At 34.4% G+C, this 13,274-nt stretch overlaps 1 protein-coding gene across 1 annotated transcript in view; it reads left to right on the top strand.

Moving 5' to 3' along the window:
• Positions 1-13,274, top strand: part of Ent2 (Equilibrative nucleoside transporter 2) — a 51,822-nt gene that overhangs the window by 35,039 nt on the left and 3,509 nt on the right. Inside the window, exons 4-9 of the mRNA XM_090115359.1 lie at positions 4,195-4,435; positions 6,266-6,411; positions 7,153-7,385; positions 9,940-10,138; positions 10,456-10,571; positions 12,620-12,822. Of these exons, the coding sequence (XP_089971485.1) occupies positions 4,195-4,435; positions 6,266-6,411; positions 7,153-7,385; positions 9,940-10,138; positions 10,456-10,571; positions 12,620-12,822 (1,138 nt within the window). The remainder of the gene's footprint in view (positions 1-4,194; positions 4,436-6,265; positions 6,412-7,152; positions 7,386-9,939; positions 10,139-10,455; positions 10,572-12,619; positions 12,823-13,274) is intronic.

The raw sequence follows: 13,274 nt of genomic DNA, 5'->3' as shown, positions 1-13,274 counted from the left end.
TACATATCATCAGTTTTGTGCAAGTTAGCGGCTTGTTTCAACGTTTTGAACAATGGGTAACTATTTTTATTTAGCTATTTAATTAACAGAATTTAGGTTATCTATTCAAAATTGTCTTGGTCTATTATAAGAAGCTTTTAAAAGCGTGGTAAAATGGTACATTTATATCTAGATTGTTTAATTAGACGTTTGAATTGATTGTTGTATCGACATTTATTTTGGTGCACTTAAGTGTGTACATAAAACATAAAATTACGCCTTTTAGAGTTACTATCGATATGATGGGAAATTACTATGGGTACACATATGTCGATATGCAATTACTTTGCTAGGCTTCCATGAGAATGGAGTTACTACGAGGGTCTATAGCTATTCTTTCTTTACTCGCAACAACAAGATTTTATTAGTTTAACGTAATATGTTCAGAAATTGTCTTAATGTTTTTAATTCTACAAGTCGATCTGAGATAAATATAAAATCGTTATTTTTAAGCTTATACTCTATTCTTTTCTAAATTACGGCATCGATTTTATCGTAAAATAAGTTGGATTCCTCGGTGAGATGGATTGGATTCATTTGAAGCAATCGAAACCCACTTCCAACGCAGTGACTTTAGTTGAATAACTTTCGTCACTATATTCCAGTGGGTAGAGAAACGCTTTATAAAACACACGCAGGTTTTCTTGATAAGCCTGTGTGCACCTAAATATTGCGACACTTAAGTTCGTAACATTCATATTTATTAGAAATATAAAATTGTGTTTGTTTGTCACGTTGTACGGTTAAATCTGGGCACCTATTTTTATGAATTTCAGAATGAAATGAACCAGAGTAGGTACTTACTTATTATTTTCTAAAGACCTTAAAAGAGCGATGAAAGATTTCCTGTAGTTTTGAATGCGGGTAAAGCCGCGGGGAACTGCTAGCTCAAATTCTATGTAATCTTGGATAACGTTGAATAAATTGAAAACATGCCGTGTGTGTATGCCATTATTTTCTAAACTTTTGATGTGTTTGATTAAATACTATGTTACTTTAGGAATTACTAGCTGTGCCCCGCGGTTTTACCTGCATTGCTCCTCTCCTGTTGATCTTAGCGTGATGATATATATCGCATAGAATTTTTCAAATGGGACCATTAGTTCCTGAGATTAGCGCGTTCAAACAAACAAACTCTTCAGCCTTATAATCTTCTTTATATATAAAAATGGATCGCAAAATGTGTTGGTAAGCGCATAACTCAAGAACGGCTGAACCGATTTCGATAATTCTTTTTTTATTATATTCCTTGAAGTACGAGGATGGTTTTTATGTAGAGAAAACGTAAATATGTACCACGGGCGAAGCCGGGGCGGACCGCTAGTATTAGTATAGATTTAAAGTTCACGATAAAATTATATTATTGTAGGTACTCACAATCTGCGACGTAGCTCACGCATCTGAATAGTTGATTGTTAAAATAGCGTCTCTAGTCCAATTACGATGTTGTGTCGCATCGTGTTATTTTGCTAGGTTTCTTCCGTGACGTTGCTTGATTTAAAGTCAACAAGGAGAAATATTGAAAACTAATAAATTATATATTGAAGTCAACATTCGTCGATACTATACCGGGTGTCCCACTGTTGGTATACTAAGCTCAAAGGAGGTTATAGTTTTGCATACGCTGAGTACGTAAAAAATACTTAAAAAATTCCAAACGCATTTTTTTTCAAATAGATGAATTCTTAAAACTCTATGTGTACACCCCTAATAAGCAACCCGCCTAACTTTGTCACCCGCATGTGAGCTATCTTTTAAAATTATGTTTTCATAGACAAAATGCTCACATTAGCGAGGCGGTATATGCCGCCTGCACGAAGTTAGAGAAGAAAACATGGATTTTTAGGAAAACAGTAGCAAAAAAAATTTAACGTAATTTTTTTTTAAAGTATTTTTTATGTGATCAGTGTATGCTAAACTACAAATCCCTTCGCGCTTAGTATACCGATAGTGGGACACCCTGTATAGTATATACGATACTATAATAAGTTTAAAGATAATTTGGAAAATCCAAAAGTGCACGCCTCATAATTTTTTTTTAATAAATATTTATTAATTATTATTTTTGTTTATTTAATAACAATTAAACCACATCGAATCAGACCCTGAAAAATGAAAGGGTTCTATTCCTGAGCATACTCAAGCGTAAGAGAAAAAAAAAAGACTCGATTAGTAAAGTATTTCGGTCGCTATCGTGTTAACAAGAAAAAGGATCCGCACATACAGACACACGGACGTCCAAGACAGAACTTTTTTAAACTGTTTTTTAACTAGTTTAAATAACAAAAATGACATCAAAAATATCATGAACGTTAAAAATAGTGTTTTTTCTTAATATGTGTGTGTATGTATTATCTTACAAGTGCAATGTATGATACATAAAGACATTTTAAGTTTGAAAAATCAGATGTTTTGCGCGAAGTGACAGTAGTACCCACCTCAACGCTTCGCTTATGAGGCGTGCAAAAGTATGCGTTTTTTGTACATGTTTTTCCCAAATTCTATATCCAAATTCGGGGATAGAGTTAGTATCGACAATGAAAACAAAATTACTTACTTTTGATTTTATTTTCAAATGAAAAATATTATAACTAAAAAGTCGCAACAAAATCGGCAGATTTTCAGCTTCATATTAAGTCTAATCGATATCCTGCACTTTAATTTGCATCCAGTTGAATATTGATAACGTCCTCTATGGTTTGACTTTGAGACGTGCTAATGATACACTCTTTGTTCATTAATTATCCTTATAAATTTTTAAAATTTAAATGTAGATGGAAATTGTGCAATTACGGTATTTTCTAGAGCTAAAATTATCCATACTTACTAATATTATAAATGCGAAAGTAACTCTGTCTGTCTGTCTGTTACTCAATCACGCGGCACGCCTAAACTACTGAACCAATTTGCATGAAATTTGGTATGGAGATATTTTGATTACCTTTTATTGCGAAATAATAATATGTACCACGGGCGAAGCCGGGGCGGACCTCTAGTAAAATATAAATATTTAAATTAATATACCGAATAAGTAATACGAAGCTTTAGATCGAAGCATAGTTGAACAACTTTTTGTTTAAGTAATATAAGATAATGTTTAGTTTCAAGTAAATAATATAATTATTTAGGGTTTCATTTATATATTTTACGTGCAGTAGATGAATTACTACGAATTTTTCTCAACCCGAAAGCGAACATTGAACTACAAAATATAATCATAATTTTTACAAGTAAAGAAAGAAAAATTATTACTCTGCAAATGAAACATCTTGTCAGATACTTATGTACAAAAGCTCTTGTTATGTATGCGAATTATTCACGATACGCAGCGCTCTCAAAGTAGCTTACAGTTTTATAAATAGTCGGAAGGTATATCATCAATCTGTGTTTATGCAAATTGTTCTACAATAATAATCTTTAGCTGAGAGGAAATGGCTTCAAGATTTAGGAGGATGTGAACGAAAGAAGTGTACTATTTATGTAGATTACTAGATAGTGTTATTGCTATAGATTAATATAATACTGATTTAACTTAGAACAGAAAAAAAGTATTACAGTTAAAAGGATTTCTACACTTAGATCTATCTGTTTATTATATTGCGTAGGTACTAATTACTTGCTAGATATTTTAACCTATATTTTATTTAAGTTTAATCTACTTTAGTTTGTATGTCACCATAAAATTTACTACAGAAATTTTAGCAAAAATCGCCTATAAATTTCTCCGGAAACTAGGCCATAATTCAGAGCTGGAGTATTTCGCGCGGGTGCTAATCGAGCAAACCTTTTTACGTTTACTCCAAATTCATTCGCACCTCGCACGTGATGTGTAATTTAAGAATTTACATAGCATTTTACACATTTTATATGTTTTAAAACTCGCATTCGAGACCTAGCCTTACGAGGGACGTTCCTATCTACGTATCCTTAAGGTTGTAGATATATTGTTAGATACGATGTGTACGCACCTTTATTGCCATCTATTTCAATCACAGATTTCAATCTTATTTGATAGAATTGACACTGCCAATGTTTATCTTTCACGACATCAATCACAACATAATAAATTATATATTAACGAAGAAGAAGAAGCGAACACTAATTCTACTATAAATATCACAATGTTCGAATACATCAGGAGCATATTTTTTCCAGGTATAGCTATGGACCTAGTGCCGCCAAAGGACAAATGGAACCTCATATACTTCACACTGATGCTGCACGGTCTTGGCACGTTGACCGCGTGGAACATGTTCATAACTGCCAAGGAATATTTTGTGGAATATAAACTCGAGAATGCACCAGGATATGCGACGGATTTTATGACCTACGTAGGGTGGGCGGCGCAAGTGCCGAATTTGTTGTTCAGCTGGTTCAACATTTTTGTTAAGACTGGGTGAGTTGTTATGAGTAATATATGGTAGGATCTGTAATGTTACTTTCTGCAACGAAGTTGGGATAAAAGCAAAGTTATTGCCTTTTATTAGTTCTAGTTATTTATCTGTTGACAGTTGAAGTTCTATAGAACATCTATAGGCGCGTTGAGAGTAAAATTTCAAGTTCGCGTCATGGCAATACTTTCACGTCATGGAGTAAGAGAGTATACGCACTATGCGGGTAGCCGCCCGCATTGCGGGTAGCCGTCCGGCTGACCGCAAGCACAATTATGTACGTAATATTCATTTCTATGCGCACTGCGATGCGGCTACCGCAGACCGCACAGCCGGACGTCTACCCGCAATGCGGCTACCCGCATAGTGCGTATACGCTCTAAGGCGACGATTTTGGTATCTTTGAATTTTGCCAAAGAAGTTTCACTTCTGATATGTGTGCTCGGCACACGCTTTTTTACAGATACAGTTTTCTTTTGAGTAGTTTAAAATAAAATCAATATAATATATATTTCTATGCATTTCGATATCAGAAATATACAGATGTTACAATTTAATTATACACAAAACGGCAATTGATCGACTTAAATCTATCGTATATCATTTTAAAAGCTCTTCTCTCGTATTATAGCTTGTTAGAATGAGTTTGTTACATTCAGAAAACACTCAAACGAATTGAATTACGTATGCTACCGTTTCTTAAAGTGATTTTCCGCGATCCCTAGCGGTATGTGATTTGTTTTTCCCATTTCTCAGGTTAAATTTGCTATTATAATGATTTGTTCGATTTTACATCACGCGAAAGTATGTTTTTCTTTAAAGCGTTACCTATAGCCGTTTTCAGTAAAAAAAGAGCGTGGATGCCGAGCACACGTGTCAGAAGTGAAACCTCTTTGGCATGATTCAAAGATACCAAAACGTCGCCTTACTCCATGACGTGAAGTTATTGCCATGAAATGTTACTCTCAACGCGCCTAAAGAAGTTTCACTTCAAAAACAATGTAGCCTTGTAAATCGTAAAAAAAAACAAGTTAAATTTGCAAATAGTTTTAGTAATATTAAGAAATATTTACATAGTAGATTTGCCCACTTCCAACGCAGTGAGTTATCAGTATGTCTGTCTCTCACATTTTTCACAGTGGGTATAATAAATGCGTCACTAAAACACTCGCAAGTTTTATTCAGTAAATTTGTGAGCACCTAAGTTTCGCTACAACTTTCATATAGATAAATGACATAATATTATTAAACAAAATTGTAATTAGTATTTTATTTTGGTACTTATATTCAAATACTTTTTAGACTCATAACTTTAATAAATAGTTAGAATTTATTTTATCAATAGAAAAAAAGTACATATTGTTCATCAAATCTTCTCTTCTCTTCTATTAATATCTCTATGTAGGTATATAAAATTCTTGTGTCACAATGTCAGTGACCACACTCCTGAAACGATTTTCATGAAGTTTTGTGTGCTTATTTCGTAGATCTGAGAATTAGCCAATATCTTTTTTTCCATATCCCTAACTGATTAGAACAAGGCAGAATAATGTTTGCCGGGACAGCTAGTAAGAAGTGAAGTCCCATGTCCCCTAGTGGGGTAAGGGGCAGATGCATTATACATCTGTTTCACTGATCGTTTTTCTTTAGGGACAAGTAGGTGATCAGCCTTCTGTGTCCTACCAGGCCGAGACATTTTTTTTCTTCGTCTCCACCGGGAATCGAACCCCAGGACCCCTCGGTGCTACGCTCACGCGTCAACCACTGTACCAAGGAGGCGATCACAAGGAGGGACAGCTAGTAACATATAATAATTCATCAAAACATAATTTCAGCGGTAACTTAACAACACGAATCGTGTGGTCGCTCTGCATGGAGGTGCTTGTATTCGTGGTGACGGTTGTATTGGCGATGTTGGACAGCTCCGAGTGGCCGGAAGTGTTCTTTTGGCTCACTATGGTGTCGGTGTTCTTTTTAAATGGTGAGTTACTTATAATAATAATTATTAGCACACGTAATAATAATTATTATTAACTGTACACAGTTCAGAGATAGCTTCTTAAGAACCTGCAAAATACTTACCTATTTTGGTAAGGTTGTTACAAATTAAATAAAAATTAATTTAATTACCTATTTTAATCCTTTTGATGATTTTTGTAGTATTATTAATATACACGGTGCAATAAACAAAGCTTATAATAAAATACCATGTTTTTCCATAAATATATATTAAAACTTGCATGTATAATGAAAAACGTTAATAGTAATAGTTGGTCATTTCCTGCACTAAAACGATTTAAATGTTATATAATATCGCTAATGAGGCTTCCATAGAAAAGTTTATAAAATTATACTTTGTAAAGATAACAGTAATATATCTAAATGCCCACTTCCAACGCAGTGTCTATATATAAACATTATAAAGGCACATTTTCACAGTGGGTAAAGTAATGCTTCACTAAAACACACGCAGGTTTCCTCAATAAATTTGTGTGCACCTAAGTTTAGCTACATTCTTTAATTATAATAAGGCATTGTTAAAAATTTGTTTTAAAGCAGCAATAATGATGAAAATTTACGTTATTAGATATTTAATTCTAAAAGTGTAAATACTTATAATTTTGAAACTTGTTTGGATGTTTTGCAATTTTCTCTCTTTCTTTCTTCACAATAACGAATACATAAAAAAAAAAATATATATATATATATAAATTATTTCCAGGTTTCAACGCAGTATTCCAAAACTCTGTATTTGGTGTGGCTGCTCGATTACCCCCACAATACACAGGGGCAGTGGTACTAGGGTCCAATATAGCTGGGACCCTCATAGTGTTTATAAAATGGGGCTCCGATGCATTCTCAAAAAGCCCCCGGACCTCGGCTATATACTACTTCATATGTGGAATGTTTGTGCTGCTCATTTGTTTTGATACATACTTCGCTCTGCCCTTGAATGTGAGTAGATTTTTTATTTGATTAGGTAACTTAGTTAAGGATATGGTGGTTACAAATGTTTGGAAAGTGTAAATTGTGATAGCATAATATAAATTATGATGTAAATCCTTTTTCAATCTGCAGTGTCAATCCTACAAACTCTACAAAACTTTTAACTAAGTATATAAGCATTAAGACCTATTTTTTTCATTATTTACTAACTAAAAAAGAAAGCATATTATGCCATTATGCATGCATATTTATTCATGATATTAATAATGTAAATAATAGAAAGTCATAAAGCATCTTTTATATTCAAATCGCTCTTGAGACGGACAAAATTAAAATACAATAAAGCGACGTGACTACTTAACATATAATTAAATAATAATTTTCTATGAAAGTCCTATATGTGTAGGTAATTTTTCATGATAGGGATTGGGGAGCTATTTTATTTTATAAGACATCCTGCTTATATTATAAATACTAAAGTTTGTTTGTATGTATGGATGTTTGTAACTCTTTCACGCAAATAAATCTGAACCGATTGAACATTTAAATTTGGCCACACGCAGAGGGTAACTTGGATTAACACATAGGATAGGTTTTATCCCAGAAATCCCGAAGAAACGGGAACAATGCGGGTTTTTCTTTGAAAACGCGGGCAAAGCCGCAGGCGTAAAGCTAGTAAAGTATAAAATTATAAAGCCCACTCCCAACGCAGTGTCCTCATACAATATGATAAGGTCACATTTTACAGTGGGCAGAGAAATGCTTCACTAAAACACACGCAGGTTTCATCAATAAACTTGTGTGCACCTAAGTTTAGCTACATTGAAATGTTCTTTAAATTACATATTTTTCAACAAATATAATGTGATCAAGCTGTTTGATAATTAACAAATTTTCTTTAAAACTTTGTAAATATACCTGACTAGCGGTCCGCCCCGCTTCGCCCGTGGTACATATTTCGCAATAAAAGGTATTAGGTTTAGGTATAGGTTTCTCAGATTGTCTGTGCCAAATTTCATCAAAATCGGTTGAGAGGTTTATGCGTGAAAACCATACATACATACATAAATAGTACATACATAATTACAAACCTTTCCTTTATAATATTAGTATAGATATCTGATATACTGAAGACTAATACATTTTTTTTTTCGCAATCAAACAAAGGCCAAGGATAGGATACACTAAGGCCACAATATAAAGTAGCCACAAAGACAATTTCTATACAATGAACATATTGTATGCTGCAAAATAACGACTAAACATTATGTCATTCTATATTGTAACACCTTCATATACCTTGTTTACTTACAAATAGTAAGTAAACTGTAAACATAGTACACACACCGGCACAATTAGCGGAACAGAAACAGATACGCGAGAACATCGTCTGGGATTTGAACGAATGGCAGCAGGTTCTCTTTACTGATGAGTGCAGAGTTCTTTTAAAACAGATCAATGGGAGACAGCGAATATGGAGACACAGAGGAGAACGCCAAATATAGTCTAATTTTGAACACACAGTGGCTTATGGTGGCGGCTCGATTATGGTTTGGGGAGGGATATGTTTGAGAGCTCGCACGGAGTTAGCGATAGTCACAGGAGGGACCATGACAGCAGATAGATACATCAGAGACATTTAAGAAGAACATTTTCTACCATTTGCCCCATTTATTGGTGACGACTTTATTCTAATGGAAGATAATGCTCGTGCTCATAGTGCACAATCGTTACAGGCATATCTGAGCCACGTAGGTATACCGGTGATGCAGTGGCCAGCAAATTCCCCCGATATGAATCCGATAAAGCATGTCTGGGACTTGCTAAAAAGAAGGGTTAAATCCAGAATGCCACCCCCCAACAATCTGAATGAACTTGGAAACGCATTACTTGAGAAGTGGGAGCGGTTGCCTCAAGAAATCATCGATAACATAATCTGTAGCAAGCCCAGACGAATGGAAACCGTAATCAGATCAAGAGGGGGAAACACTCGTTATTAATTTTGCTTTAATTTTATTGTCAAATCATTTAATGCTTACTTTTTTTATTTTTTTGTGATGGTTCATAATCATCTAAAAATTACACTTATTTCAAATTTCTTTATTTTTCAATAAAAAATAACGAAGACTTTTCAAAGTCGTTGTTAAAAGATGTTAATCAACTTGTTATTTTGTATCTAATTACATTTTCGTCAAATATATGCGTTATTATCTCATAGTCTCACTTTTTTTTCTGTTCCGCTAATTGTGCCGGTGTGTATATATGAAAGCTTAGTATGGGATCAGATCGTGCCGTGTGTAAAATTGTCCTGAAATATTTATTTATTTAAGGGCCGATTTTTCAATCCTTGGTTAAAATTTATCCGTCCAATAAAGTATTACACGAACATTTTAAAATATCACCTGTAAACTGTCATATACGGACAATTAGAATACATTTTTGAAATGGTAGTGTAATATGTTATTTGATGAATAAGTTTTAACCAAGGACTGAAAAATCAGCCCTAAACAAATAAACGATTTATTTATTTAACAATATTAAAACCTTCTTACAAATATTTCAGAGATTCTACCGCTACCACGAAACATTACAAGAGAGAACGCTACGAGTCAACCCAACTTTAGCGACAACGAACCAAAACGCTGGTCCCGTTAAGAATAAGATCCCATATGGAATTATATTCAGACAAGCGTTTTTACAATTGTACAATGTGTTTATTGTGTTCTTCGTGACTCTAACTATCTTCCCCGCTATACATTCTGGTGAGAAAGTTTTTTTTATATAATAATGTTTTGTATAACTTGAGATGGAATTTTTAATGTTCAAGCGCGAATACAAGCCTGTATTGTGTCTATAAAATTAAGATATAAGGCAGAGTCTGCTAAGTAAATTATACAATTTGTTTTTTATTACTATTTTTTTTATTAAATATAGATTACACTGAGTCTGTGTGAACCAATCACTAGCTAGTTTCTAAAATACAAACAATGAAAATGATTTGTATCTCTAAATGTTTTATATCTCTTTCAGACATTGGTCTTCTAGTTCCTAAAATTTAAATAAAAATTACTTTTTCCAGACATTAAACCAATGACGCCAGGTTTCCTCGGCAATAACTTTGTTCGACTGACATGTTTCTTGACATTCAACGTTACGGCTATGATTGGAAGCGCAACGGCTAGTCTTTTCCAATTTGTAAGTATATCTTATTCTTAGCATTTTGTTATGTTTGATTTTACGCAAGTATTGTTAAGAAATTAAAGCTTTTAATTGATTTTAAACGCGATTCATTGATTTTATTATTACCCAGACGTTTCGTACACTTTGCCGCGTGCAATTTCTAAATATTTCATTATTTTTTATATCTTATTATTGTTAAAATGTAGATCTATTTTTCAACATATACATAGTAATTAGTATGATAAGTATATCCATACTAATATTATAAATGCGAAAGTAACTCTGTCTGTCTGTCTGTTACTCAATCACGCCTAAACTACTGAACCAATTTTCATGAAATTTGGTATGGAGATATTTTGATACCCGAGAAAGGACATAGGCTACTTTTTATCCCGGGAAAAAGATGCAATCCCAGAAATCCCACGGGAACGGGAACTATTTTACTGCGCGGGCGAAGCCGCGGGCGGAAACCTAGTATTTTATAAGAAGACAAGTTAAAAACTGCCAATACACTTTAACTTCAGAATAAAAACATGTTAAACCTCTTTAATGATAGACAAATATTTCTGGTGAATTTTAATAAAATATTTGTCAAAAACAAGTATAAAATAGTATTGTAAAGCCCACTTCCAACGCAGTGTCCTCATACAATATGATAAGGTCACATTTCACAGTGGGCAGAGTAACGCTTCACTAAAACACACGCAGGTTTCATCAATAAACTTGTGTGCACCTAAGTTTAGCTACAGTGATTTAATTCTTTTATCGGCGTAAGTTAATAAAAATCTGATACCGTAACGACAGACTAAAAATATGTACAATGACATATGTCATATTCCATAGATATCAACACACATTTAAAAGCATTTACTGACGCTCCGATTTGGTTGGTGCCAACCATCCGACCACGACCAAATCGGAAAGTGAAGAGAGCGGCCGGTCCGACATAATTATTATTAATATTGGTTTGACGTGGTCGGATGCGCCGGCGATCCCGACCAAACCAACTTCCTATCCGATCCAACCAAATTGGAACGTTTGGAAGCTTTGTTCCGACCAAATCGGCTCATTCCATAGAGTAATATAGGTAATTGGCTCATTCGCATTCGCAACGCCGCCGGTGTAGGACGTCAACATGAACGCCGAGGGAGTTACGGTCACCGAACGTGACATAATAATAAAATTACTGGAACTATATAAAGACTTTCCCTGTTTGTGGGACTGAAGTAACAAAGATTACGCAAATAGAGATGCCAGAAATCAAGCGTATTTTATTATGTTAGAAGTATTAAAAAAAATTTAACAGTGCGGCTACATTAAAAACTTAATATTTAATATTTCATCGAATGAGTCATTCGAAGACATGTTCGGAAATCTTCATCATCCAATTCCTTAAGGAGCCGCATATGACTGTAATTTTCTCTATTTCTATAGTAGAATTTAGCCCATTCTCTTCGTACTATGGTCAACTGACATATTACTCTATGGTCAACTGACAGCTGGAAGGCCAACCGTCGGACAATCTGTAGCAATGTTGGAATGGTTGCCATGTCGGTTCCAATATGGTTGGCACCAACCAAATCGGAGCGTCTGTAGATGCTATTAACATGTTACATGTGACAGCTAAAAAAATCTCTTTAAATACACACATTAAAACCCAATAAACTTTTTCCACCACACTGAAATGTCAATATTTGTCTAATTACTTATAATTTCACACACACACACACACATTCACTCTCACACGAACACACACTCATCTGCGCATATTTGAAAACTTTAGTTAAGGCAGAGCGGGTCCTCCTAAGACAGGTTTTTGTAAACTTACTAGAAGGACCCATCATTTCTGTCTTTGAAAAATTGTGTGTATGAAATAAATATATTTTTCATTTTTAACGTGATAACGAGCCAAAACCAAAACCTCACGAGCGCGATCGCAGGTATAACGAGAGAGAGAGACGGACTGATCTCCCGTCTCATCTCGAGCGCTGCCACTGCATTATGTTATCACGTAAACATCTCGATCGTAAACCTACTTTTCAAACAACCATTTTTTTTTTCAGCCTGGTCCTCGCTGGCTTTCAGTATTTACAACGCTACGTATCCTATTCATACCCATATTCCTGCTATGTAACTACCAACCGATGGGCAGAACGAGAACAATGCCAATTTTAGTGAACAACGATTGGGTGTATTGGTTGCTCGCTGTGCTATTAGGATGGAGTTCAGGTCATGGTAGCTCGCTGGGCATGATGTATGTTAGCGGGTAAGTGTTATTATTTTATTAGGTTACTAGGTTTCCGCCCGCGGCTTCGCCCGCGCAGTCCAAGAAAAAACCCGCATAGTTCCCGTTCCCGTGGGATTTCCGGGATAAAACCTATCCTATATGTTAATCCAAGTTACCCTCTATATGTGTGCTAAATTTCATTGTAATCGGTTCAGTAGTTTTTACGTGAAAGAGTAACAAACATCCATACATCCATACATCCATACTTACAAACTTTCGCCTTTATAATAGTATTAGGTTATGAAGATATCATATAGAAGTATCATCTTTATTCTACATATAACTTATATACGCGGTAATGAAAAAAGACGGCGTAGAATGCTAATTATGTTTGTAGATTCAATGTATTCATTTGAAATATTTAAATTTAAATAATGTATAGGCACCTCAAACTTTAATTTGTTAATATTTTAACACAACAAAATTGTATG

This window comes from Colias eurytheme, chromosome 23, assembly GCF_061535395.1.
Source record: "Colias eurytheme isolate Ceu_HAF_F1 chromosome 23, ilColEury1 Martin Lab GWU primary, whole genome shotgun sequence".
NCBI classification, from domain to species: domain Eukaryota; kingdom Metazoa; phylum Arthropoda; class Insecta; order Lepidoptera; family Pieridae; genus Colias; species Colias eurytheme.
The sequence above is the reverse complement of the archived record's forward strand: the minus strand, read 5'-3'. Positions and strand labels throughout refer to the sequence as shown.